Raw genomic sequence first — 26,163 nt, 5'->3', positions numbered from 1 at the left:
GGAAGTGCGCAGGCAGTGCTCGCGGCGGCGGCGACGGCGGCGGGAGGTTCGGTTGTTGCCCGTTGGCCGCGCGGCGCCGCGTTCGGCGGCCGCCATTGCAGGTCAGGCCGCGGGCGGGGGGCGCGGGAGGCCGTGGGAAGCGAGGGACGAGCCGGGGATGGGGATGAAGGCGCGAGGGAGCGGCGAGCTAGGAAGCTGGGGCCGGGCGGGGCGCGCGGCTCCGGGAGAAGAATGGCGAGCGGAGGGGCGGGGAGCGGAGGGGCGGGGGAGGGGCAGCCGGGAAGGGGGAGGAAGCGGGGAGGGCCTCTCAGAGGTGGGGGCGAACCCAGAGGGGCCCCCTAGATAGAAGGGCCGGGAATTGTGGGGGAAGGGAGGGTGTGGAGACGGAAGGCGGAGGGAAGGAAGGGAGCGAGAGGGGCGGAGCGGGAGAAGGGCGGAAAGGGTGGCCGAGCTCGGGCGGAGGACCGAGAAGGGGGCGGCGCGGGCCGGAACCTCGAGGTATGTGCGGGAAGGGGAAAGGGAGGGAGCCCAGCGCGCGAGGCTTGCGAGAGCTGGGTGGGACAGAAAACTAAGGAGTAGCGGGAATGGCAGAAAGGGGATTTCGTGGGAGCGGGGTATAGGACTGATGAGATTTGTTCGAGGGCACATTTTAAATAATGGGGGAGGGGGTAAGAGGTCTAGCTTGGGGAGAGAATTCGGAGAGTGGTTGGAAGAGACAGCCAGGAGTGTGATCCCAGGGTTTTTTGTGGGCGGAGTGAGAGATGTAAGAGTTGGGGGTCTGGAGGAGCGAAGTACTTCGGAATAGAGGGGAATACCGGGGACAACCTAGAGAATGAAGGTAACAGAGGAAAAAATTTAAATAGTATTTGGGAGAAGGGTGAGCGGCTTGAAAGAGCAATCCAGTGGGGGATGTGGAGGAAGGTAGTTTAAAGAATAATTTCTTTGGGGGCTTGAAGACGCTTAAAACAGGTTAGAAAGCGATCCCAGCGAAGGTCGGGATAATTTGGAAGGGGTTGAAAGAGGGGGAAAACGGATGCAGAAGTCCCAGAAAATGGGCGGGACTAGAAATAGGAGGAAGTATTTTAGTTCGTTCTGAACGGGTGGGAGGGGGCCAGGGGAGAGGGAGAAGTTGGGGGCCAGTGGGAAGAAAATCCAGGATAAAGGGAATATCCCAAGCAGGGCTAGAAAAAAAGAGGGCTTTCGGGAAGATAGGGCGCCATAGCAGTAAGAGGAGGAAGGGTTGAGATGGGGCTGTAGAGTAGTAGAAGATGGAGAAAAACTGGAATAACTCAGATCGACTGAAGCCATCTTTTCCACCCATTGTCTGCAGATACCAGTAATTGATTCCCTCCAACATGGGAATCTTAAAATGTGCTGGGAAAGTACCACGTGTATGCATAGTACCCACACACGTTTTTGAACACACTCTTCAGTAATGAAAAGTTTGGAAGCATTCAGTTCCACTTACCCTCAATAGCCCTTTTTTGGAGGGGAGCAAGCTTCTCATTTAGAAACAGGATTCTAAAACTTAATGAGATAAGCCTGCCAAGAGACAAGCTCCCCTTTGAAATTTAGACCCTCCCTTTCAGTCACAAAACCACACTAACGCTGCTAATAAAAATAATCTGTGTTCAGTTGTATATAAAACTTCAATTGTTCATTCAGTGGAAAGACACATCATACTTAGAGAAATGACCTTCAGAACTTAACCCCTAAGATAGTCTGGTATAATCTGTGTTTGAATTGTTCTCCCAGTATCTAAAGTTGAGTTTGTCCTGACAACCTGCTGCTTTTATAGGATTTTAGTCCATTATGTACATTAAAATAATAATTATACAGTTAGTAGTAAGACATTGTTTTGGATGTCTACTAAGAAAATGACACATTCCTCCTGAGTGATAATAGCTTGATCATGCAGTCTTAACCATGTGTTAGGTACTGTATTAAGGACTTTACATTCATTATTTAATTCTCACAACAACGCTTTTAGATAGGTACTTCTATTATACTTTATTGGTGGGGAAACTGAAACTTCTTAAGATTAAATTGCCTACCCCCAGGGTAGGTAGGTAGCAGAGTCAGAATCCAGTTCTGTGACAACATCTCAGGTTTTTCACTGTATCATTTAACACTAGATGTAATCCCTGTGGCAGAATAAGAGCTCAATAAATTCTAACTGTTGGACTAGCAATTTGCAGAGACTTTTTGTGTCTTGTTTAATTTAAAAAATAAATGACTTTAAAAATTAAGAATTGGAGGGGTAAAGCTTAGATTTCATTTCCTTAAAAAGCTTAAAATATTAGTTGAATTGAAAGGTTTGAATAAAAATTTATGAACCATTGTTTAGCTCTAATGAAATTTAGTTATTGGTAGTAAGGTTAAACCGTTGAGTTAAAGCCCCTTGTTTTTCTAAAAGCTGTATGCTCTGTTCAGTTGAATATGTACTACGTTTTCTTTGGTCACACATTTTATTTGGGGACACTTACCATTAAGGTCATTGCTTAAACTGTTCCCCATAAGACATTAGCTTTTAACAGTTCAGAGACAGAGGATAAGAGTATTAAGTTTTATTGAAGATTAAAATGAATCTGATGCAAAAAATGTCCTCTATTCTCTTGTCTTATTTTTCCTTTCAGTAAGGAGAAGAGGTTTGGGGTTTAAAATTTTGAATCCTAGAAGTTATGTTGAATAGATTAGAAATATACTAAAAAAACTAAATATCATTCATTAGATATAATAAGCAGGATATTGTTTGCTTTTATCTACCCTATAGATATAATAGGTAGTTTGATGGCAAGTTATAAAATCTTCACAAAGTTTACTTGTTTGCCATCTTGTAAGATATGTTGTGAGAATGAGGCTAGTAATTGTAAAGGAACCTGAATTTCTCATACAGCAGTACTGAATGAAAGGGGAGGGGTTGTTTAACAGGACTACAAGAGACACAGTGTTAAAAAGTGGTTAAGATTCACATCCTATATATACCACCTATTAGCTATGACCTTGGACTAGTTACTTTATCTTTGGCCTCTGAGCCTGTTTCCTCATCTGTAAAGTGGAAGTGATAAAACATTGTCCACCGTAAAATTTTTCTTCAAGATGAAATGCTACAACTGAGATAAATGTTAGAAAATTTTTAGCTATTTGAGAAAGTAAGCTTTTTATTGCCTTATTATCCTTTCATAAAGATAATGCTCTGGGCTGTTTTTTCCTTCTTAGAAATCCTGAGGTGATGCTTCTTTTTTTTTTTCAGGTTCTTTATAACAATTTTAATAGTTATTTTCTAACATCTGAATAAAGATAGAAGCCAAATGGCAATTAAATAAGGTGTACCCCACATCAGCCTAATTCAGGCCAAACCTTTAGATTTTGGTTAGGGTTCCTGTGGTTTGAGATTAGTTCTGAGAATACCAGTTCCTTTGCCACTGTGGTGGGTGCAGAGGTCTTGAAGTTAATTGAACCTGTGCCCTGAGGAGTAGGGATGACCTGTGGCAAGTTTAGATAAAGTAACATTTCTAGAAACTTTGAAGTCACAGAAAATAAGGTTTTTTTTTTAAGGGAAAAAATTGTGTGGAGTACTTTTTAAAAGTTTCCTTTACAGAGCTAAAGTCATTTGACTGAAAATAGAATGTATATTTATTGAGTTCATTTAGCTATGTGAAGGGCCAGGAAAATTGAATTAAAAGATTTCCCCCCTTTTGTCATATTAAGGGGAAGACAGAATAATTCATTACAGGGGAAAAGAAGTTTGATTTTCTCCACACCTTCCATCTCTCAAGGCCACACTCTAGTTGTGACCTATAAGACTGATACCACTCTGAAATACAAATTTAAACAAACTTTTTGGAAAGCTACGTGACAAGTTTTTCCCAGGCTCTACAGTTACATTATCGGCCTGGAGTTACTATTCTTGACCAAAGGCAAGTTAGTTGGTCCAAGCCAAATCTGGGCTTGAACTGATGGTTCTTTTTTTTTTTTTTTTTTTTAATTTTTTATTAATTAAAAAAAATTACAAGAAACAAACATTCCCATGAACTGATGGTTCTTAAGAGAGGTACTGGGGAAGCTCTTCCATTGACTCCTTTTTAGTTTCATAATGTGATTCAGTATATTCCATCAAGCTAATAAGCCTTCAGATGTTGCTCTTGATAAGCTGTAATTTCTGCGCAAGTCAAATCTTAGAACAAATTCATAGAACTTATTGTAGTTGTTTTTAAGTTTGTCTTGGAAGAAGTGAGTTGAGACTGAAGACTTAAAAGTCTTTGGTATGCAGAGAATTGTCATTGTAGTGGTGTTTTTATATTTGTTACTGCTAATAAGGTTTTATTTGTATTATGCCCCTTTCTCCCCATCATTTTTGTCTTTTTCTACTCACTCTTTCTGCCTACTCTCAAGGGGTAGGGAGAGATCAGGTTCATGTTATGTTTTTAATCAACTCCCAGATAAATGAAATAGATATATTCCGGTCATCTCCATCAAGTGTATCCTTGGTGAAGTATCCAGATATATCTATCTACTCATTCTAAGAACGGTTGCCTAGAGTAGTGATCTCAAACAGCAAGAAAAGGAATAACAATTTGGGTATTATAATTAAGGCTATTTCAAGGTGCTAAATAGAAGTTTTAAGTTCACTAAAGGAATGACCTCCTTTAGTTTCTTACTAACTTGGTAAATACACACTCCTGAACATAATTTTACGCAGTTCCCTGACAGGATCATGTGAGCTAGCTCCTCTAAGCTAGGCTTGAGCTTAATTTGTATATGCACCTGCAGCTTCTCAGTAAGTAGCACAAGTTTTTGCAAGCCTGACTGTAGACAGCAGAATAGTGAGAATGTGGGCCACAGAGTTCTTATTTTCAGGAACATCACTAGATGTCTCTGTGTCTATAGTTGCATTCAGGCAGAGCCTCCTACATAAATGAGTAAAGATATGTGCTCATTGAAGCACCATGGATTGGTATGCAAGTACAGCAAGTCTATTAGCTATGAGACATTAGTTTTCCTTTGCCCACGATTTTGAATTCCTTTTCTCCAACATCAGACTCTCCAGGACATGGGAGTTACACTGAAAAAAGACTGCATTCCATTTTCTTAAATCGTGCATGCCGGTCTCAAGCGTGTGGTCAAAGGATTTGAAGATCAATTTTGATTGTCAGGAAGTAGGCTCTGTCTCCTTCCCTGTCAGTGCTCTAATTCCAGAGAGCAAAGTGTTGGTCTTCTAGCTCATTAAATTTAAAAATCCCTTAATCTCCATATGACATGTTAGGAAGGTGTTTGGGGACCTGCGTGGTGTGAATGTCTTGTTGCTTCTCTAAAATCACCTGAATTTAGTAAAACATATCAGCAAAGAAGATACACTACATCATCATTTATAGAAAGCTGATTTATTTACAAGAACCCCTTTTTAGTCCATATACATTTATTGACCTTGAGAGGCTTTGCAATTTATCGGTTTCTAATTATTTAGTTGTTTTTTATTTGTGGCTTACAGTGCTCATCATTCTCTAAGTAACACTCATAATCAAGCTACGGAAATCTGGTTTGTTTCTCCAGCCCTCTAAAAAATTAAAAGCTATTCATCTCAATAGGATTATGGTCTTGAAAACATTTTTGCATATGTTATATTTGGTCTTCATAAAAGGTTAATGAATAAAATAAGCTAGGTGTCAGCCTCATAGTCACTAAGTGACTTGTGCATGATCCCGTTTACTGGAAAGAGTTCCATACTTAAAAGCTGGCACCCTGATTCAGGCCTTCTCATTCTACATGGTTTTCCTTTCTCCAGCAGGGAAACTTAGAAGAGGATTTTAAAAGTGTTTTAGCTTGTTCTCTTGACAATAGCGGTGGGGCCTCCTTATCTGTCAGAAGATCTTTCCCCTTCTAGGTAGTACCAAAACTAGTGCTGCTGCAGAAGGTCTGCTTTATTTCAGGATGCCCTCTTGATTGCCCATTTCCTTTCTGACCAGTTCTTACATGTACTCGAGGCCCACCTGATGCCTTGATTCCTTTTCATTCTCACTGACCACCTAGTTTTCTCCTTTGAGGAGGCAGAATTGGGGAGTCATGACTGCAGGTAGTCAGATGGCTTAGGTTCCTATCTGGCTCTACTACAAACCAGCTGTGTGGCCTCAAAACAAGTGACTTAATCTCCATGTGCCTGAGTAGCCTTATCTGCCAAAGGGATAAACACCTATTTCATACAGTTATTACAATGATTAAGATACTACTCATATATATGCATGGCATCCAATACATAGTAAAAGAAAAATCAATAAATGTTAGATGCTACTTATATTTTGAATTTGAAGCCCAGTGAGTAGACCAATTTCATGTTTCCAAAGTGTGTCTGGTGCTCTAGGAGTAGAGTCTACTGTCCTACAAGGCTACTTGCAGTATGCTTTACGTTGGAGTTCCAAAATGAACATTTAACATATTGGTTAAAAAAAAAACTTTTAAACTATTCAAGTGTTTGCTAAGCTTAAGCACAGTATACCTGTTAGCTTTCCATACTACAGTTACAAACACTGGACTTATAACCTTCCCAGTAAAGTCTATATGTACATTGGGAGAACTTAGCCAGAAGCTGCAATTTAGGACCTCCATGCTCCTGCCAACCTACCGCACATGTCGATGAATCTGTTCTTCCCAGAAAGCAAGTGAAACCAATTGTTTCAGTCAAAAATAACCCCATTTTTAATCCGTTCATGTGGAGTACTCAGACTTGCCACCAGGTGGTGCCGGTGTATAAAGTAAAAATTATCTGTGTGGCAGGATCTTTTTAGTATCTAAGTGGAGAGGTAGTCAAAGTGTTTGATAAGAGTCACAACAGAAGTCGGGTTACCATTAACTAAAGTTGTCAAAGGACTGAGAAGTCCTTTTCTTTGCTTTATTTCTAGGTAAAGGAGGCCCTTTGAACCTTAAATCAGAAGCTAGCCAAAAGAGTAGACTTCAAATTTATATCATGTCACCAAAAAATAAGGTAAAATCTAAAGGAAGTAATTAGTCTTTTAGAAATATGCAGAGTAGAAAATAAAATATCCTTGAAAAAGGCACGTTAGCATAGGGTCAAGACTATGGGCTCTGTAGTATGTGGTTTGAGTTCAAATCCTGGCCCTTTGATTTACTACAGACAAAACCATAGCACATACCTATTAACTTTCCATGGGTAGTTGACTGTTGGTGATCTCGAGCAGCCTTACATGTACAATACCAGTAACAAAATTTATACCTTACAGGGTTGTTAGCAGAATAAAATGAGAACGTATATCAGAGCTTTTAGAAAAGCGCTTGGCTCACAAAATAAGTGGTAAGTTAGCTATCATTGTTATTACTGTCCTAAATCTTTTTTTTTTTTCCTCTCTCTCTACAGCTTGTTTTCACTTGCATTTTAAAGACAGAAAGCTCATGGTGCAGATTGTTATTTCCAGGTGAGTACATTTTGAGACTTTTACATTCGAGCTTGAATGATTAGGGCTAACAGGTTTGACATTTTCCTGAAAGAATCAGGGTCCTTAGGTGCATCTTGCACAGATCCTTGCATTTCAGTTTCTAGTTCAGTGCCTAGCACTGCCTAGTTTGCCGAGAACTTATGCTCAAGAAAGCATTCCTTTGGGCCTTGAATGGTGGTGTAGGACACTACTCATCCTTCACCCTTCAAAAATATTGTAACCGCCAGCCCTTTGCTTGCAGTGCTGGGGCTGGAGGCCTGGCAGAATGGGTGCTGATGGAGCTACAGGGGGAGATCGAGGCTCGCTACAGCACCGGATTAGCTGGAAACCTCCTGGGAGACCTACATTACACCACTGAGGTGAGGGGGCTTTTTTTCCCTGACTAATGCCTCAGAAAAGCAAGCTACACCAAGGTGGTGCTCCCAGAACCCAGTATAAGGACTGGCCTCAGGTTTGTTATTCAAGGTCTAGCTAATCTGCTAAGCTATCTGCTTAATCTTCTCCCCTCACCTCTGCAGAAGCAGGGAAATTTAGCTTTGGAGAGTCTTGAAGGGTCTCATTTCCGGAAGTGGAAATTCTGTGTGGGGCTAGAAAGTATAAAAAGGACATGAGGGTGGGTTAACAAGTATGGCTGCTCAGCAGTGGTAGAGCCAGACCAGAGAATGAAGGTGCCAACATTGCCTGCCAAGAGCAGCTTTAGAAGGTGCCTGAGTGTTATGACTTTGCCCTGAACCTCAGGCATCTCGTTCTTATTCTGCCAAAGGGAATCCCTGTGCTGATCGTGGGGCATCATATCCTGTATGGGAAAGTCATCCACCTGGAGAAACCGTTTGCTGTCCTTGTCAAACACACTCCTGGGGAGCAGGACTGTGATGATCTTGGCCACGAGATTGGTACCCGGTACCTGGTGACAGCACTCATCAAAACCAAGATCCTTTTCAAGACTCGTCCCAAGCCCATTATCACCAGCGTCCCCAAGAAAGTATGAAAGAACCCAGGATTTTCCCCAGAGAGCGGCCAACTCCTTGGACTCGTGCTCCGTTGCCACCCCGAGGACGACTTGACGGTTCCCTGGGACCACAGGGAGGTCCTGTGCTAAACACAGGCCACCCACTGGGCATGAACTCAGATCCCTTCCTTATGGCAGCTGGTTCTCTTGGTGGAAATCTGGCCCCATTTCCAAGGAACCCATCCCCTTTTCCAACTCCATCAAGCTCCTTGGCTTCAAATCAGGCACCTTTCCCTGCTGGTGCTCGTGACCCAAGCATGGCATCTTTTCCAAGAGGGATGAATCCAACTGGCACAGGCGCAGTTTCTTTCCCAAGGCCAGGTGGTCTCTTAGGTCCAGGCCCAGGCCCAGGCCCAGCTCTAAACCCTAGAGCAGGAGCCCTTCCAGGTCCAGGACCTTTGTCTAACCCAAGGTTAGGGGGTCTTCCAGGCCCAGGTCCTATGTCCAACCCAAGGGCAGGTGGTCTCCTAGGATCAGGTCCTGATCCCAGAAGTGGTGGCCCCATGGGCCCTGGATCTGGACCCAATGTGAGAGCAGGTGTCCTTTTAACCTCTGGAAATGGTCCTCCCAATCCTAGGCCAGTTGGCCTGGGCCCCGGACCAAATCCTAATCTGAGATCAGGCTTTTTAGGTTCAGGCCCTGCCCCTAGGTCAGGTATGTTTCCAGGTCCAGGCCTTGGGCCCAACCCAAGGGCAGGTGGTCTGGGCCCAGGTCTTGGGCCCAACCAAAGGGCAGGTGGTTTGGGCCCAGGCCCTAATCTGGACACCAGGGCAGGTGGCCTCTTGGGCACAGGATCTGGTCTTAACTTAAGAATGGCTGGCCCGCAAGGCTTAGATCTTGCCCCCATTCTAAGAGCTGCAGGTCTTTTAGGAGCAAATTCGGCTTCTTTCTCACAGACTTCTGGAAACATGGGCACAAGCCCATCCTCCATGGCAAGAGGACCTGGCCCCATGGGCCCAAACTCGGGTCCTGGCTCTCGGGGAATTGGCCTTCCAGGGCCAAATCCATCTCCCATGTCAAGGGTTCCTGGCTCCATGGGCCCTAATTCAGCTCATTTTTCAAGGCCAGCTGGTTCCATGGGAGTGAATACCAGTCCCTTTCCAAGGGGGACAGGTTCAGGAGGACTGAACCCAGCTGCCTTTTCTCAGTCTTCTGGCTCATTGGCTTCAAATCCAGCTACCTTCCAAAGGTCTGCTGGCCTCCAGGGCCCAAGTCCAGCAATATTCCCAAGAGCCTCTGGGCCACTGGGTCCCAGCTCAGTTAACTTCCCGAGGGCCACTGGCCTGCAGGGTCCAAGTTCAGCTACCTTCCCAAGGTCTACTGGCCCATTAGGCCCTGGACAAGTTGCTTTCCCCAGGGGGTCAGCTTCTGGGCCTTTGGGTTCTTCAACAGCAGGCCCTATGGGTATCAACCCAGCTCCTTTTACAAGGCCAAGTGGGACTCTAGGTCTAAACCCAGCTTCTTTTCCAAGGATGAATGGCCCTACAGGCAAAAGTTTAGTCCCATTTCCTAGAGTGGGAAGTCTCCCTGGCACAAACACAGCTGCTTTCCCCAGACCAGTGGGTCCAATGGCTACAATGTACCCAAATGGAATGTTACCCCCTTAAACACCATATTTCCTCCAGGACCACTTTGGTTTCCAGGCACTGTGGTTCTGGGTAGGGACTGTCCTTAAGGGAAAAGGGTAGATACGGAGCTATGGTCTGAAGTACCTAGCTGGGGCTCGAGTTCAAATGAGCCATCTTTTTCCTTTGCTGATCTCTTGACTGAAGATGAAATGTTATTTGTGGGATAGACTGTGGCAGGTGGGAAGGATCTTGGCCTTGAGAAAAACGATCTCCAGCCTACTATGCTTTCATCCCATAGCTTTCTGCCCCTTGTTTCTTACTAGTTTCTTGAATTGTTCTTGTGGACTTTTCCTCAGGGATACATTGGCCTGCAGGTCTTAATTCACATGTATTCCCCTGCTCACCACTGGAGAATCGGCTCACTGCTCTTTAGAAATGTTGCATCAAATGTTGAACGGACCATGCTTCAGTAGCTCTGACCTGGGCAGCTTGGACCTAGTCATTCTCTACTGCCATACCTTTCCCTGGGGGCTTGAACACAGAACAGGGAGATGAGCAACCACTTCAAAGACCCACCAGATACAATTTCTGCTTGACTGACTGGGCCTGAGACTCTCCTCTCCTGGGACTTACAGATAGCCAGACTCAAGGCTCATCCAACTCCCTCTCCACTGGTACTCCCAATCAAAGAACCTCAAAATTTAAACTGATGTGGATGGGAACTGGGGTGGGGGGTGGGAGGACAAAGGGGAGAAATCACTGTGCTTTGTTCAGCCTGATATGAAAGGATGGTTGCTGTTTTTCCTGCGTTGTATCTTTTCTTACTGTTTCTTTAATAAATGGGATGAGAGGGCTGCTGATGTCACTCCATTTTTGTTACCTGTCCCACAAAGCAGGAAGTTTACCCACTGCTTTTAATTGTTTCAGCTTGGCCACAGTCCTACTTTATCTGCCAGATGAAATGCTTTCACTTAAAGAGGAAGCAAGCTGTGGTGTTTGGCCTTAGCTAGGCTCACTTATCTGCCATTTATTTCACAAAGATCCTGTCCCCTCTGAAATAAAAGCTAAGTTACCAAAAATCTTGAGCCTGCCATATTCCCAGATACAGAGGCAGCTATCACAAATGATCCTACTTTTGCGTTCCATTGGATTTACTCTGACAAAATGCAACATTTTACCTCAAGTACCTGTTTTGAAACTGGAATAAAGAGCTATCTTTCATAAGTAGAAAGAGGCAGGAAGTACTTCAGAGATACCACTGTTATATGAGAATCTTTATTTTGACAAGTGCAGTATAAAAAATTTTAACCTGAAAAAAAAAAAACAGGTAAAAATAAATACATTTACAAATCACTGTAGCAATACAAAACAGTTTGTTAAAATTCTCAAAAATGAAAAACCAAAACATGTCCAATAGTATAAAGGCTTTTCCCTTGTAGGAAACAGGAATGAAGACCCAGTCTGTTTGCTGCTGAAAAATGTACAAAATAACTTAGAAAACCAGTCGAGGTCAAATGTTGTGAGCCTACTACCTGTACCTGCCTGTTTTTGATCTGAGGAAAGGCAGAGCTGATGGTAGCACAGCCAGGAGTTCTCTATCTGGAGTCTAACATCCTATATGAGTCTTCAAGTAAAAGCTGAAGAAAAACAAGCCCTTGGTGAAGTCTGAACTGTATAGTTGGCTGACAGGATTTCCTCCATTGTAGTGCCCAAAATAGTTTACTTCTTGGCCAGCAAAGACATGGAAGAGCCTCGAACAACTACCTTTAGTAAGTGCCTGCCAACTCTTCTCAGCCCTTGTGAGTTGAGCCCCACGTCGTCAAGCAGTCTTTTCAGAAACTTGTGGTCTGTGATGCAGCAACTCTTGCGTACACCTGGAAAGCCTTTGACTTCATGGGAGATGAAAGCAAGCACCAGTTTGTGGAGTGTACTTCATTCCTATGTGGAAAGCACCTGGGTACACTAGCAGTTTTCCCCCTCAACTACCCTCTACGTTGGTGCTGGTTTGGAGTGGTTAACTGGCTTCTCTATGAAATGGAAGTTGAGAGAGAGAGAACATTATGCCTAAGTCAAAGGCTTAGTCAAGATTCCAGATTTCACACTCAAGAATAAATCTGGAATTAAGAGTGAGTGAGAGAGAAATCAAGAATCTTAGGATTCAGGAACCAATTCCACTTCTAGCTTGGTTTCTGGAGAGAAGCAAGCTGATGCAATGGTGACTGTCCAGAACATGGCAAGAATTCCCTGGAGAAGCCACTGAGGAGAATGGATGGTCTCAAAGATGACCAACTTGGATTTGATGGTTTATTTAAGGGGCCTCTGAAATGTTTTTCATTGGAGATGATTGTCAAGAGCTAGACTGAAAGTCCTGCATGCTTACCAACTGCTAAAGAATCTGTCCAAGCAGTTCCAAGAGTGCAGCCCATTTGGACAGTTCTTCCCTTGTGTGTGGAGGGCAGGCTCTGCCCCAGATGCCAACTTGAAAAACTTACCTATGGTGATAATGAGAGGGTAGAAGAGGTGACTGCAGTTATCACCTAAAAAAAACATGCCTTTGAAGGAAGTGAAGTGAGGAGGCTTAAATCCAGATTGTGACTGAATTTGAGAGAGGAATTCAGGAGAATACAGGTTGAAATTTATGAGACCTCTCTTTCTGAGCATGTTGGGGTTTTTAACTTTTCTGGTAATTAGCTGGAACATTTTATCTTCCCAGCAGATACCACAGACAAACTAAGAATTCAGCTAAAAGTCTAGGCATTTTGATCTGAGGAAAAGCAAATTCCTTTCCTGGAACACATTCAGCCCAAGGCCTCCATATAGCCTATGGCCTTTAACACCACCTCAATCTCTTTATTCTTCCTGGCAAAATTTCCTTTTTTTTTTTTTTTTAACATATATATATATATATATATACACACATTTTTAAAAACATTTAAATGCTAACTCCCTGGTAATTTGGCTCATCCCTGGGATGTGGAGTGGGCTGTATCATATCTTAAAGCACCATTCCTGGACCCTGTTTTCTGGACCCTGTTTTCTGATGCCCAAAGAACAGGCCTCTGGGCTTTGAATGTCAGGTGCAATCTTATTGCATTGATGACTTGATGGGGGAAAGAGGGTTGAGGCCCTACTGACTGGCCCAGATCTTTCAGTGGAAATTCTCCCACCACCTGTGGTAGTATTCAGATGGATTAGGAGACACCCACACACACACACAGGCTGTCATTGCTCACTCACTTAATGGAACTTCTTTTTTGTTTAGCACACTTCTGAGTTCCCTCTGGACCCCAGTGGGGGAGGTAATAGAATCTTTCCCAGAGGCTACCACCTGCATGTAGAGGCAAGCAGACAGGCAGTCTGGAAACCTAAGTCCCCCTATGCTCTGATCCTGAGGAAACTGTTGCTTCCTCTAAGCAGAGCTACCCCAGGCCATACTGCAGTTGCACTTCACATTTGTCCTTTGGACCATTATGAAACTAAAACACAGCACTCCCTAGTCCCTCCCACCCCATCTATTCTCCTCCATTTCCCTCCCTCCCCTACCCATTGCACTTTTCCCGCTCTCTGTGGGGGCCATGTCATACCTCAGCAAAAGCCAGGCTATACTGCTCTGGCTTTTTCCCACATCGCCGGGCAATAATGGCCAGATAAAGCATGAGGAGGGCCACCCAGTAGCAGCCATACAGGATGGCCCCAGAGACAAGGAAGGCAAGTTCTGTCTCACTGAACAAGTCCTGGCAGTAAGCTGTGTAAGCCAACCCCCCCAGAAGGACTGCCACCCAGATGGACACAGGGATTAGACCAATGAAGTTTACCACAATGGTTTTTCTGCCAGAGGTACCCCAGCCAGACTTGTTGATGGTAGCAATGGCAAAGATCTTGGCTGGCAGGAGGCTGGACATATAGAGAAGAGAGTAAAGGGACATGAAGATCATCTCTGCATTGCCCCGAAGAAAGCAGGCATAAGTGGCCTTGATAATGCCTACCAGCTGCACAGTCAGAAGGAAGAGAAGAATGTTCCAGATGCGCCCGCGGTAGAAGAGCTGTATGACTGTAGCAATGAGGAAGAAGGGGAAGAAACCCGTGACCACTGATTCGTAGGTCATCCAGAGGTGGTGCTTATGGAACCAGAGAGAGTTATAGAGCCACTCCCGGAAGTAAGACTTGCTCCAGCGGGTCTGTTGATTAAGCCACCGTAGGTATTTGGTTGGAGTCTCTGTGAGGCACTTGGAGCGTGCTGTGTACTTAGTCTGGTAGCCAAGACTCAGAACTCTGTTGGTAAGGTGCCGGTCATCCCCAAAGCTGCACTTGCTGCCTAGAAACTTCTGATGGTACCAGTCCTCCAGAAATTGCTGGAGGAGGCTGTTGCGGTACATGCCCAAGGGCCCACTAATACACTGCACACAGCCAAAGTAGGATTGGCAGGCCCGCTCCACATTGAAGGCCATCCAGTACCGCACACTGCTCAGGAAGGAGATCCACGAATCATACTTGTTGAGGATCTGCAAGGGAACCAAAGATGCTAGGTCTCCTCACCCTTGGGTTTTGTGGCCCTTTGCTTGGATTCCTGGCCATCCCTTGTAGTGTAGCTGGAGCTGGGAAAGCTGAGGCCCAGAGAAACCAAACACACCCAGTTGCTGTCCCTACCACAAGCTCCACCTCCCAACTGTGTCATCTGCACTGATTTTCTCAGTTACACTGCTTCAGCACTTGACGCCACCTTAAAAGAGACAGCCTGTGATGGTGGCAGAGAGAAGGGCTTGAACAAGATGCAAAGCAACATCCCAGCCACCCTTCCTGACCCTTCTGCAAATGGAAAGCTTATAGGGAAGACCTGGTGTGTTGCCAGCAGTATTCTCTGGAAGAATATCTGCCATCCTACTCTTACTTATTGCCCAAGCTCTTCAACTCAAGCTCCCTAAAAGCAAGGATTTCTCAAGAGTCTGAGTTTGGAGCTAATTGAGGTCCCCGCCTATTTTCATGCCTTACTTCAACAGGGACACTGCTGGCCTGTTTGCTGTACCACCAACCAAAAAGGAACCACCCTTTGGGACCAAAAATATTATGCCCCTCCCAGCAAGGTAGGCTCTCACCATATCTGTTAGGGGATCTTTTGGCCTCAGTTTCAAAAAGAGCAGAAAAGAGGTTAGATAACAAGAGAGTCCTTTGATACCAGTGAAAACTGTCAAAAGGGGTACCCTTAAGAAAGCCCAAGCATATCCAGCCAGATTAGAAAGCCAGAAAGAGGCCAGACCCCTACCCCCAAGGAATCACTGATTACTTCTTACTTGTACATCTCCCCCAACACCCCCTACTTGGGGATCTTCCTCCAAGACTCGAAGCATTTCGATGGTACAGGCAGGATCCAGCACAGTGTCAGAGTCACATACCTGCAGAGGAAATTGTACTGTCAGCCAATTTTGGCCTTAGGCCTGTAGCCCCTCCTCCATCCCTAACCACTCTCCTCACTGTCTGTGGGACATTAACTCCCTGTGACTCACAGCCACTAGTAAAGGTATCTGTGTCAAATAGAAGGAGTGGGAGGAATAAAGCAGGAAGGTAAGGAAAAGACTTCCAGTATCAGGCGTGATAATTGCTAGGGTAAGTGAGAAACCTGAGAGACTGTACCAGTCCTGGGAGGGGAAATTGCTTAGCACTGGACAAGTTTTTAGTCCCTGCAGAGCCAGGCTCCACAGAAATGGTGTCAAAATATTTATCTGGGATCATTAGGCAGAAAGGAGAACCAATCACTGAAATCAGGTGACAGGTACAGTGGGCAGGACCAGGGTCAGCTGACATTCCTCTGAGAAACAAGAAATAGCTACTATTAGAGGCTACTGCCTCAAGCTATACTATAGGGTTGCCAGCAGAATCCCCCTTTCAGCGTCTGGCCTGGGCCACCTGCAGTCCCAGTGGCAAGGATCTACCCACAGGAATAGGTCCTTCCTTGAGACCACTAACATGGCTACCAGGCATTCTGTGCTCCCTCAGCAGAGTCCCTGGGCCATGTCTCTAAAACCAGGGACACATTATGTCCAGAGCCTGCTTTTGCCTGGATTTGGCTCAACACGGCATGGAAGCTAGCAGTAGCTGGTCTCCAAATACACTGCATCAAACCCTGCCCTACATGCCACCCACCTGCCCTAGGGAGAAGCATGGTCCTGTTCTAACAGGTGGTCCCATTATTAATTTGAACCTTGGCTATGAACACTTACCTTGGAGGCTAACAGATTTTCTAAAGAAAAAAATGTTGAGTTGATACAAAGAGCCCAGATAATCAGTGGGGAGAGGAATTGGTTCACTGAACTCTGTGGTCACTGAACTCTGTGGTCACTGAGCAAAGAATGATATTCACAGATGTGCCAAAACCCTGTTCTGCGAAGGCCTAAAAGCCTTTTGCTAACGTTGCTAAGAGCCTAATAGCTTACAAAGATTGCCCCTGACACCCTAACCACAAAGTAGCTTTCCCTATCCATATTGGAAGACATGGTAGCCAAAGACAAGCAGCAGAAGACTGAGGAGAAACCAGGCATGGCATCAGCATCAGGCTAGGTCCCTCACAAGTGCTTCTTCCTTCCCCACCAGACCTATCCTTAAATCCTAACCCATGTCCAGGAATGTCCCAAGGAACTTCATGGCAGACTGCTAGGTCTTCCTCAGCTTTTAGGCTAGATTTCTAGATCTTCCTCACCGTAAAGCTTCTTAATACTGCTGATTTTATCGCTCCTTCCTGCCCTTATCCTAACCCATTCTCATGCTGCTCTGCCTCCTTCATTCCATAGAGGTCTTCCTAGCTTAGCAGGGGTAACCAGGGAAGGGGGAGCTCATGTGTTACCTAGGTTTCCCCACTGGCTGGGGAGGTATTCTCTCCCACAGAGGGAAAGATACATACCCTGAGCAGGGCTGTTAGAAGACAGGTTGAAATCCATCAAGGGTTTGTTGGCTCTATTCCAATACTGCCTTTAGGCAGTGATCACAGAGACAGAAAGAAAGGCACGGCTCAGATGTGTGAGACTGTGCTGATCTACATAGGAAGTAATCAGAAAGGGGAGATATGTGACAGAGAAGGTTTTAGGGGATCCTATGCTTTAAAGTAGTGGATAACAAAGTCACTGTGGCTTGAACTTGCGCCAGGACTTTTTCTAAGCCTTTTGGACCCCCCCAGAAGAGTACCACAAAAGCCCTCAACCCCAGGGGAAGGCAGAATCTATGTTAGACTGAGCGTTCAGTAAGACTGAGCTGAACATACAAGGGCTGTCAGAATAGCCACTATTTATTCAGTATTCATTCAAGCATTTACCAAATGATGGGCTAAACTTTCTGCCAGGTTCAGGGATGGAACGGGAAGTGGAGGAAAAGAAGCAGCATGGATGCTAGGAATAACTGACCAAAAATCAAAAGCTCTCTCAAGCTTTGTCAACCTAATAAAATTTCCAGGCTGGTAATGACTTTTGACTGGAAGCTGGGCAGACTCTGCTTAGGGCTCCCTCACTGCTAATGCTGCTGCTAAATTAAGTTGGTGGTAGATGCATACCTGTGTCCCTCTACCTCCCATACACAACTGACACCAGAAAGTGAGATTTTTTGGTCTATAACTATAATGAATGACATTCTGAGCGCTTTTGAGCATGATTTCTTTTGATCGCCATCACACTTATGTAAGATAAGGGTTATCTCCATGTTGCCAGTAGCAGGACAGTATGCCTGATGGGTAATTGCAGAACTAGAGACAGACTTCCTGGGTTCAAATCTTGGCTCTATACCTTACTAGTAATCCTTACTAAGATGTTAGGTAAGTTATTTAGCTTCTCTGTGCTTCAGTTTCACCTCCATAAGTGGGGGTAATGATAGTACTTATCTCTTAGAGGTACTTAAAGGATTAAAAGAGCATAAGTGAATGAAGTGCTGTATACTTGTTAGCTGTTATTATTACTGGGATACCAGCTCAGAGACCTGACCAGAGCCATAGAGCTAAGTAACAGCAGATCCAGGATTTCAACCCAGTTGGTCCCAGGGCTGCTGTTCATAACCATTATGCCTTCTGCTGGTTTGAAACTTATGTACCCCCAGAAAAGGCCATGTTTTTTTAATCCATTCCTATGGGGGCAGACCTATTGTGAGTGGGCCCTTTTGATTAAGTTGTTTCCATCAAGATGCAACCCACCCAATTCAAGATGGGTCTTAATTCTTTACTGGAGTTCTTTAGGAGAGGATAAAAAGGCAGAAAAAGTTGAGAGCTGAGAGAGAAATACCCAGAGAGAAGCTTAGAGGAAAGCACCCAGAGGAGCTGGAGAGCCACTAAGCCACAAGCTGAAAGCAACAAAACCTGGGAGAGAAGAACCAGCAAATCCTGGCCATGTGCCTTGCTTTCTGACACAGAAACTCCCAGATCCCAGCAGCCTTTCTTCAGAGAAGGTATCTTATTGATGTCTTAATTGGGACATTTTCATGACCTTAGAACTGTAAATTTGTAAACTAATAAATCCCCATTGTAAAAGCCTACCCATTTCTGATATGTTACCTTACAGCAACTTTAGCAAACTGAAACAGATTTTGGTACCAGAGAAGTGGGGTGCTACAATTTGCAAATACCAAAAATGCTAGAACAGCTTTATAAATGGATAAGGGAGAGAGTCTGAAGAATTACGAGGAGCTTGATAGGAAAAGTCTTGATTGCTTTGAAGAGATTGTTGGTAGAAGAATGGATGCTAAAGGTAGTCCCAGTGAGGCCTTAGACAGAAATTACTGAATGTGCCATTACCAGCTGAAGAAAGGCGGTCCTTGTTTTAAAGTTTCAGAGAATGGCAAAACAGAATCATGATGTCAGATGGAAGGCAGAATTTGAAAGGATGTGCTGGGATACCTAACTGAAGAGATTCCTAAATTAAATGTGGAAAATGTAGCCTGGCTGCTTCTTGCAGAGTATAGTAAAATGTGAGAGGAGAGGGATAAGCTGAGGACTGAACTCTTGGGTGCAAAGAAACCAGAAATTGATAGTTTGGAAAATTCTGAGCTTTCAGAAAAAGAGTCTCAAGTATAGTACCCCATGAGAGATTTAACCATACCTGGACCCATCAACCATTTCAGTACAAGTCAGGATTTGAAATGCAGTTATCCAGGAAGGATTTGTGAAAAGTCCTATTGTCTGATGGGACTGTGGTGTGCTGTATGCAAAATTGATGAGTTTTTTGCAAGGTCTGTTTGAATAGAACCAATACCAGCTTGGACTAAAATGGACAGAAAAGGAACAGATTGAAAGAAAAATGGCTTTACAGGCAGACCCATGGAAACTGAGGTCAGGGGCAAAGAAACCTTGGGCCAGGAGAGTGGACACATCTATGTACATGGAAAGGGTGACTTTACCCAGAGTTTGCATAAGGCGGGCCTTCCTCCTCATTGTTCAGGAAGAATGCCACCGCCCCAGGGCTCTCAGGTGTCTGAAGAATTGAGGGGAGATTGGCTGTCCTGTTCAGGAAGAGTGTTGTTGCCTCAGGCCTCCTAGAGGGTACAGCACATTCCCCAGGGGTTGGGACAATCTGTTCTGAGAGGGGTGAACCTGTGCTCATGAAGACAAGAGTCCAGGTGCTGCCCAATGCTTGTAGAGGGTAGAATGGAGAACATGGCAGTCTCCCTAATGTTTAGAGAGGTTGGAGCCCTTACCCCAGTGCTTGCAGAGAACAGTGCAACTGCAAAAGCCCTTGGAAAGGGTGGGACTGCCACTCTCTCAAGCCCTGAGGATAAAACATCATTCTGTAGATAACTTTCAGACCTGAAAATCTCTGCAGGTTTTCAGGACTGTTTGAGATCCTTAACTCATTCTCCTTCCAATTTCTCCCTATGGAAATGTGCACATTTATCCTAGGACTGTCTCTCTTTTGTATATTGGAAGCAGATAACTTGTTCTGAGTTTCACAGGTCCACAGCCAGAAGAGAATTTTGCCTTAGGACAGCCTGTGCCCATCACTGATTTTGATGAGACTTTGTACTTAATATTATTGCTGAAATGATTTAAGGTTTTTGTGATATTATAATGGAATGAATATATTTTGTATATGGACACACATGTCATTTGGGGGTTCCAGAGGGTGGAGTGTACAGTTTTGAAGCTGTTAAGTACCCCAGAAAAAAAACCATGTTATTTTGATCTGTTCCTGTGGGGGCAGACCTGTTGTGGGTGGGATCTTTTAATTAGGTTGTTTCAGTTGAGATGTGACCCACTCAATTCAACATGGTTCTTAATCCTTTACTGAAGTTCTTTATGAGAGGTTAAAAAGACAGAAAAAGTCTGGAGAGCTGAGAGAGAAATACCCAGAGAGAAGCTCAGAGGAAAGCCTCTGGAGTTGCTGAGAGAGCCACTGAAGCCAGGAGCTGAAAGCAGTGAAACCCTGCAGAGAAGGACCAGCAGATGCCAGCCACAAGCCTTGCTATCTGACAGAGGTGCACCAGTTGCCAGCAGCCTTTCTTCAGAGAAGGTATTGTCCTGTTGTTGCCTTAATTAGGACATTTTCATCGCCTTAGAACTGTAAATTTGTAAACTAATAAATCCGTATTGTAAAAGCCAACCCATTTTTGGTATATTGCATTCTGGCAGCTTTAGCAAACCAAAACATGCCTTGTTGCCTTAAGTGTAGAGAAGGGCTGTGCACAATGCAGGAGACTTACACTTTAGCAAACCAAAACATGCCTTGTTGCCTTAAGTGTAGAGAAGGGCTGTGCACAATGCAGGAGACTTACACTGGACCTAAAATTCCTGGAGGAAAATATGCCTAGCAGGCTGGACATATCCACATGTATACACACTCCTGGAAAGGCGCCCTTACCTGGATGTAGTCCACTGAATCGCCAAGGGCCTTGAAGGCCGTGTACATGACCTCGCGCTTGCCTCCCCACTTCTGCATGATGCATGAGAAGGTGCTGGCCTGTACCACGTCACGCACACGGTCCATGCCCTGCTGCAGGCTGGCCTCTGTCTCTCCCTCACCCGCCTCATGGAAGTTGCTGCGCCACACAAAGAAGCCAGCTTGCTCAGTGCCACCCAGCACCTCATGGAAGATGTCCAGCATGTAGGCGTCCTCCTGGCGATTACCATCTACCACCATGACTACCTTGAGGTCAGGGAATGCGATGCGCTGGGCCGACCGCAGGCACTTGCGCAAGTAGTCAGGGTCTTCCTGGTAGGCAGCAATGCAGAGCGCCACTGAGCGCCGCAGCGGAGAGGACAGCTTCAGCTGCTGGCCAGCCTGCCGCATGTGTCGGTGCTCCAGGAAGGCAAACAGGCTCTGTATGAGCAGGTGCAGGCCCAGGATGGCACCGTACAGGCCAAAGGACAAGTAGTGCTTTTCTGTGTGGATGAATTGGTAGCCTGTCACGTAGGCTGCCAGGATGCCCCCCAGCACTGCCAGAGCAAACAGGCTGGTACCTACCACACGCAGGGCTGTCGTCAGCTGTACCGGCATCTGGTGGAAGAGGGCAGGAGATGTGGGGTCAGGCAGGAGACAGTGCCTACAGTCAGTGGGAACAGGGGCTTTCTCAGAGTCTGGCCCAGGGCAGTGGAAATGACCCACTAATAAGAACCATTACCACTTATTGACCTTGACTAACACTGTAGACTCAGAAGCCAGACTACTGGGGCTCACATCTCAGCTCTGCCACTTAACTGTTTCTTAATTTTTGCCCCTTCGTTATTTCATCTGTAAAATATGGATTTCAGTATTAACATCATAGCATCTTTAAAGGTTAAATGAGTTATATATGTCCACCACTTACAGCAGTTATCAAAGAGATTTATGTGACACCCATCTGGTAGGTGGCAGAACTGGGATTTGCCTGACCATAGTCTTAATAGGTGACTTCAAGTAAGGGTGAGCCTTAAGAGCAGAGGCAGTAGACCAGTCGGGAAGGAGTGAGTGGAAGAGAAGGAAAAGTAGGAGCAGGGAGGTAGCCAGTGGCCCAAGAGTTTCCACCTCCCTGCACCCACTAGGGAATTGTGCTGTAGGAGGGCAATGCTCATCAGCAAAGCACAGCCACTTTTGAGGCGTATGAAATAGCAGGGGAGGAAGAGAGAAACAGCTGTAAACATAGGGACCAGGAGAAAAAAGAACCAGCATCCCTTTCTTACAGCAAAATCAGTGGAAGAAAGTTTCTCTGTGTTCTCTGCTTTCTCACCTCTTTCTCATCTACCTGAGAGTCAGAAAAAGAAAGGGAAAGCAAAGGGGGAAAGCAGACATGGGAAAGAAGAGAAAATGAGAGCTGGGGTGTGGACAGCCTCCTGGAAGCCCAGCACTCAAGGGCGAGAGGGAACTGCAGCTTCCACTGCAGCCGCCTCTGTGGGGCGGCCCTGTCAGGAGCACGGTCCTCTCGGTCCTAGTGCCCGCCTGGAACCTCTGTGCACGTCCCTCTTCCTTGCCACTTCTGGAAATACTGTCAGGTTTCCGCTTTCAACTTAACCAGGGCTTCTTGAGTTGGAAACAGCTGTGCTTTAATGAAAAGAGCCCAGGACTCGGCACCAGAAGACTTGGGCTTGAGACACAGCTCTCCTACCTCTTGGCTGCCTGACCTTGTCCAAATTCTTTCTCTCAAACTTGGTATTCCTATCGGTACAATGAAGATTCCAATAGTTTCCTGCTTCGTAAATCTCAGGTAAATCATTTCCCTGAAAATGGAAGCACTTCCAAGCAGGAAGGGTTACCCAACTGGTAAGGCTGACTGTGGTTCCTTCAGAGCCCACCAGGAAAGGAGAGGCTGCTGGACCCCAAGCTGGGTACAGCTCCCTGCCCTCCATTCTGACCCAGACCTCCCCATCTCCTCTCCTTGCCACCTGCCTGATCTGAAGAATCCTTGTGTCCATTCCAAGTTTACAGACAATGTCTTGCTCCAACTCTATGTCGCATTGAAATGGAATTCCTACCAACACAAACTCACCTTCCTGCCAGGGAAGCAATGCCTGTGCCCCGCCCGCCGCTCCCCCCCCCCCCCCCCCCACACACACATAGGAGAGGGGAGGAATACGCAGTTACTGCCTAAATCAGCCTGAGACTCAGGCACCTGGAGCCTTCCAGCGGCTTCGGTCCGGAAAGAGCTGTTGGCAGCCTCTGCGCTCCGGGAAGCGAGGCCTCCGGGCTCTCTGCCCCGTCATCTACGGGAGCCTGCTGCGTGCTTCCTCTGCAGGACTCCCAGCCCTCCCTGGTCTCCTACTCCCGCAGGCGCCTGCGGCACAGGGGACCTCAATCCCTACATGCACGCCTCAGGAGCTCTTCCTTCTCCATCTAGAGCTTCCATACCAAGGGGGCGCTGCGAGCTCCGCTGTCGGCCTGCAGGCCGGGAAGGGGCAGAGGGAGCCGAGGCCAGCCCAGCGATCTGCCGGACGCTGGCGCCCCGCCTCGGTGCAGTACTGAGGCGGTGCCCACAGGTTAATGCAGCTGGGTAGGCACTCGCTACGCGTCTCCCCACGCATCCCCCCACTCGAGCTTCTCTTCCCGGCAAAAGCGGCGCTGGCCACACCTACGTGCCGGTGTCCCACGACCCAGCCGGGAAGGAACGGAAAACCCACGAAATCACAGTCGGGCCTGGCCCCGCTCACCTCCCCAGGGCCCCAGCTACCTTGGCAAAGTGTGCCTGCAGACAAAGGCGGCAGCCCGGGTGTCGCGGGCCGCCTCCTTCCCCGGGCGGGCCCCATCCCCGGAGGAACTGGAGGCCCTACCCCGGCAATCCCTCTGTCTACAGAGGACCCAAGAAGGTTCAGCAGCCGAGACACCGGGTACAATCAAGCGCCCCTGCGGGCTCTGGCTGGGTGTCCCTGCCAAGACGGGGCCGTGCTACCCCAAGCCAGCGGAGGGGGGCTGTCCCTGCAGTCTAGACCGCCTCCCTCCCATAACCCTTCGCTTAGGAGGAACCCACGGGAGCTCGGTCCATGCAAGCCAGCGCCGACCTGGCCTCAAGGGCACGAGGTGGGGGGCGTTCCTAAGGTCGGCCTCCCAACGACAGAGGGAGAAAACCTCCAGACAAGGAAGAATGCCCGCAGTCTTACCTACCCCCGAAACTTTGCCGGGCTACCCAGTCGGCAGCCTTTCCAGCTGACAGGTGCACCCTGCTGCGGGGCCCCAACGCGGCGGGATGGAAACTTGCGCGCGGGGCGAGGGCTTCTTCCCTCGCGCTCCAACGCCCACCGAGCCCTCAAGCCCGCAAGAGAAGCCCAGTCCCTGGACACGTGCGGCCGTGGCTAGCGGGGCCAGGCTGACCCACAGGAACTGGGGCGCCGGGTACATTGGTACCCGGACAGGTGCGAGCCCCCGAGGGAGCCGTGCGGATGGGGGGACTCCCACCAGCCTCGTGCCCCGCACCGCCCTTCGCCCCCTAATTCATTCACAAAAACAGGAGCCGGAAGGGAAGAAGGGAGGAGAGGCTGGAGGAAGAAAGGGAGGAGGGGTCAGTGGGGAGGGGGCTGCAGGAACCCCCGGGAAGCGGAGACACGCCGCAACCCACAGCCCGCCTCCCAGCGCTGGATGTGGAGCCCGCGGTCTGCAGATGCCGGTGGGGGGTCCGGGGGCTCGGCCAGAGGCGCCCCTAAAAGCCTAACTAGCCCGGGTCCTCAGCGCAGCCCCGCGCGGCCCGCCCCGCCGAGGGGACCCGCCAGCTGCGCCCCGCGCTCACCGTGCCGCCGGCTGCCCGCGCTCGGGTGCTCAGCAGGCCCTCGGCTGCTCCATACCCCTCCTCCCGCTCTCCGCCGCCGCCGCCGCCGCCTAGCACTCCGACTGACGAGCGCCGGTCCCGCCGAGTCTTCTTTAAGTACCGAGCGCGTCCCCGCGGGGAGAGGCGCCCTCCTCTGGCCCTGGGCCGGGGAAAGTTGGGAAGAGTGGGAGGGTTCCCCCGAGGGCCGCGAGGGCGCACCCCCTTTCCTGGGTCCTCGGGTCTAGCCTCGCTGTCCCCACGCCCTCCGCTCTCTCGGAAGCTGGGTTTCCCCGGCCGGGCTTAGGGCCGAGCCGCTTGCTCCGCATTCGCCCAGGGCCCCGCTGCCAGGGCAGGCGGTCATTGTGCCCGACCTAGAATCTGAAGCAATGTTAACTTTAAAAATAACTGTGGGCTTCCAAAGTAGAAATCCTCCGACCCCCCTCACCCCATTTTCTAAGCCTCGAAATTTACTCACCCTACAAAGCGGGAGAGCAGGTGGGAACCGTCCCCCGACTTCTATACCCGAAGGAGCTGTTAGTTGTATAGGGTCCTCGCTAAAACCAAGACAGCAGAACCTTCCTGCCGGCAAGGAATAGGCACAGAGGAGAATTGTTCTAGTGAAAAGGCTGGTCAAAGAAGGTGTTAACAATTGTGACAAGCTTAGCTCTGATTCCGCAGTGGGTACTGATGACTTTAAGGCTGTTTGCCAAAGCTGCAAATGGTTTTTCAGGAACCGTGAAGGTGTCCAGTGCCTTAAAGGCAAAACCTCTTCCCCCCCTTTACATCTTTATATCTGACATCTGTGACCTCCTAAATTTCAAACTGAGCTTACCTTATCTCCAGTTGTTTCCACTCTAAAAGATTTGGGTGGGGTAGGATCAGGGAGAGGAAAGTAGTTGGGAGCAAAGGAGGAAATTTTAGGATTAGCTGAAGACTCTGAGTTTCTTCTACATCTTGGAAAAAACTTGTAGAGAAATTATAATTTAAGACTTGTAGAAAATGAATTTATATATCCCCCAAACAAGCTTGAGATAATTTCTCTTACTTCCTCCCAAGCTGCAACAAATTTATAAGTATGGGAGCTGCATGCAATCTGCAAGCCAGTCCTCTCAGGAGTCTTAAGGACTTGTGGGCTTGTCTGCTCACCACTGCTCACTCTGGGCCACAGAGCTCACTCCTCAATGCCCCCAGCCAAGCAAAGACCCCATGATACACCTGCATCCACTCCCATCTTGCAATACTAAATTAACTCATTTCACACTCTTGCTTGAGAAATCACCACTAGTACACTACATGATTTAAATATTCTTGCATGTATGTTTGAAACTAATACGGAATCCACAATGGAAACTGTGTTTCACACTTCAGACCACCTCAGGGGTCCTAATAGGACTGTTAATCCACATATGGAGAGAGAAGGGGTGCTTTGGTTAAGAGGAGGGCTTTGAAGTTAGTCAGACAGTTCTGCTAC

General features: G+C 47.1%; 3 protein-coding genes across 6 annotated transcripts; 2 read left to right on the top strand and 1 right to left on the bottom strand.

The window, feature by feature from the left end:
* Positions 1-3: 3 nt before the first annotated feature.
* Positions 4-8,436, top strand: CHTF8 (chromosome transmission fidelity factor 8). 3 transcript variants are annotated; one of them, XM_077132852.1, is made up of 5 exons: positions 18-101; positions 6,897-6,979; positions 7,370-7,427; positions 7,690-7,807; positions 8,212-8,436. In XM_077132852.1, exons 3-5 carry the CDS (start codon positions 7,405-7,407, stop codon positions 8,434-8,436), a joined length of 366 nt encoding a protein of 121 aa, XP_076988967.1. In that variant the 5' UTR covers positions 18-101; positions 6,897-6,979; positions 7,370-7,404. The 3 variants fall into 3 exon arrangements, with proteins under 3 accessions (XP_076988966.1, XP_076988967.1, XP_076988968.1); XM_077132853.1 differs by lacking the exon at positions 18-101 and adding an exon at positions 483-498; XM_077132851.1 differs by lacking the exon at positions 6,897-6,979 and having other exon boundaries at positions 4-101.
* DERPC (DERPC proline and glycine rich nuclear protein) lies at positions 8,433-11,316 on the top strand. Its single transcript, XM_077132847.1, has one exon. It carries the CDS (start codon positions 8,433-8,435, stop codon positions 10,062-10,064), a length of 1,632 nt encoding a protein of 543 aa, XP_076988962.1. The 3' UTR covers positions 10,065-11,316.
* On the bottom strand, positions 11,279-24,764 carry HAS3 (hyaluronan synthase 3). 2 transcript variants are annotated; one of them, XM_077132844.1, is made up of 4 exons: positions 24,675-24,764; positions 20,846-21,481; positions 15,314-15,415; positions 11,279-14,527 (listed from the first exon to the last, which is right to left on the bottom strand). In XM_077132844.1, the coding sequence occupies exons 2-4, from the start codon at positions 21,479-21,481 to the stop codon at positions 13,604-13,606; spliced, it is 1,662 nt and encodes a 553-aa protein (XP_076988959.1). In that variant the 5' UTR covers positions 24,675-24,764; the 3' UTR covers positions 11,279-13,603. The 2 variants fall into 2 exon arrangements, with proteins under 2 accessions (XP_076988959.1, XP_076988960.1); XM_077132845.1 differs by lacking the exon at positions 24,675-24,764 and adding an exon at positions 23,625-24,280.
* Positions 24,765-26,163: the final 1,399 nt, after the last annotated feature.

The sequence above is a fragment of the Tamandua tetradactyla genome, chromosome 16, assembly GCF_023851605.1.
Source record: "Tamandua tetradactyla isolate mTamTet1 chromosome 16, mTamTet1.pri, whole genome shotgun sequence".
Taxonomy (NCBI): Eukaryota; Metazoa; Chordata; class Mammalia; order Pilosa; family Myrmecophagidae; genus Tamandua; species Tamandua tetradactyla.
This window is presented reverse-complemented; position numbering and strand designations above follow the sequence as displayed.

Excerpts from the sequence above, each read along its gene's own strand:
- CHTF8 (XM_077132851.1), top strand. The coding sequence starts at position 7,405 with ATGGTGCAGATTGTTATTTCCAG. Across the intron at positions 7,428-7,689 it reads GTGCAGATTGTTATTTCCAG|TGCTGGGGCTGGAGGCCTGG; the intron begins GTGAGTACATTT and ends CTTTGCTTGCAG. Across the intron at positions 7,808-8,211 it reads ACCTACATTACACCACTGAG|GGAATCCCTGTGCTGATCGT; the intron begins GTGAGGGGGCTT and ends ATTCTGCCAAAG.
- DERPC (XM_077132847.1), top strand. The coding sequence starts at position 8,433 with ATGAAAGAACCCAGGATTTTCCCCAGAGAGCGGCCAACTCCTTGGACT.
- HAS3 (XM_077132844.1), bottom strand. The coding sequence starts at position 21,481 with ATGCCGGTACAGCTGACGACAGCCCTGCGTGTGGTAGGTACCAGCCTG. Across the intron at positions 15,416-20,845 it reads ATTCAGTGGACTACATCCAG|GTATGTGACTCTGACACTGT; the intron begins GTAAGGGCGCCT and ends TTTCCTCTGCAG. Across the intron at positions 14,528-15,313 it reads GTGTTGGGGGAGATGTACAA|ATCCTCAACAAGTATGATTC; the intron begins GTAAGAAGTAAT and ends GTTCCCTTGCAG.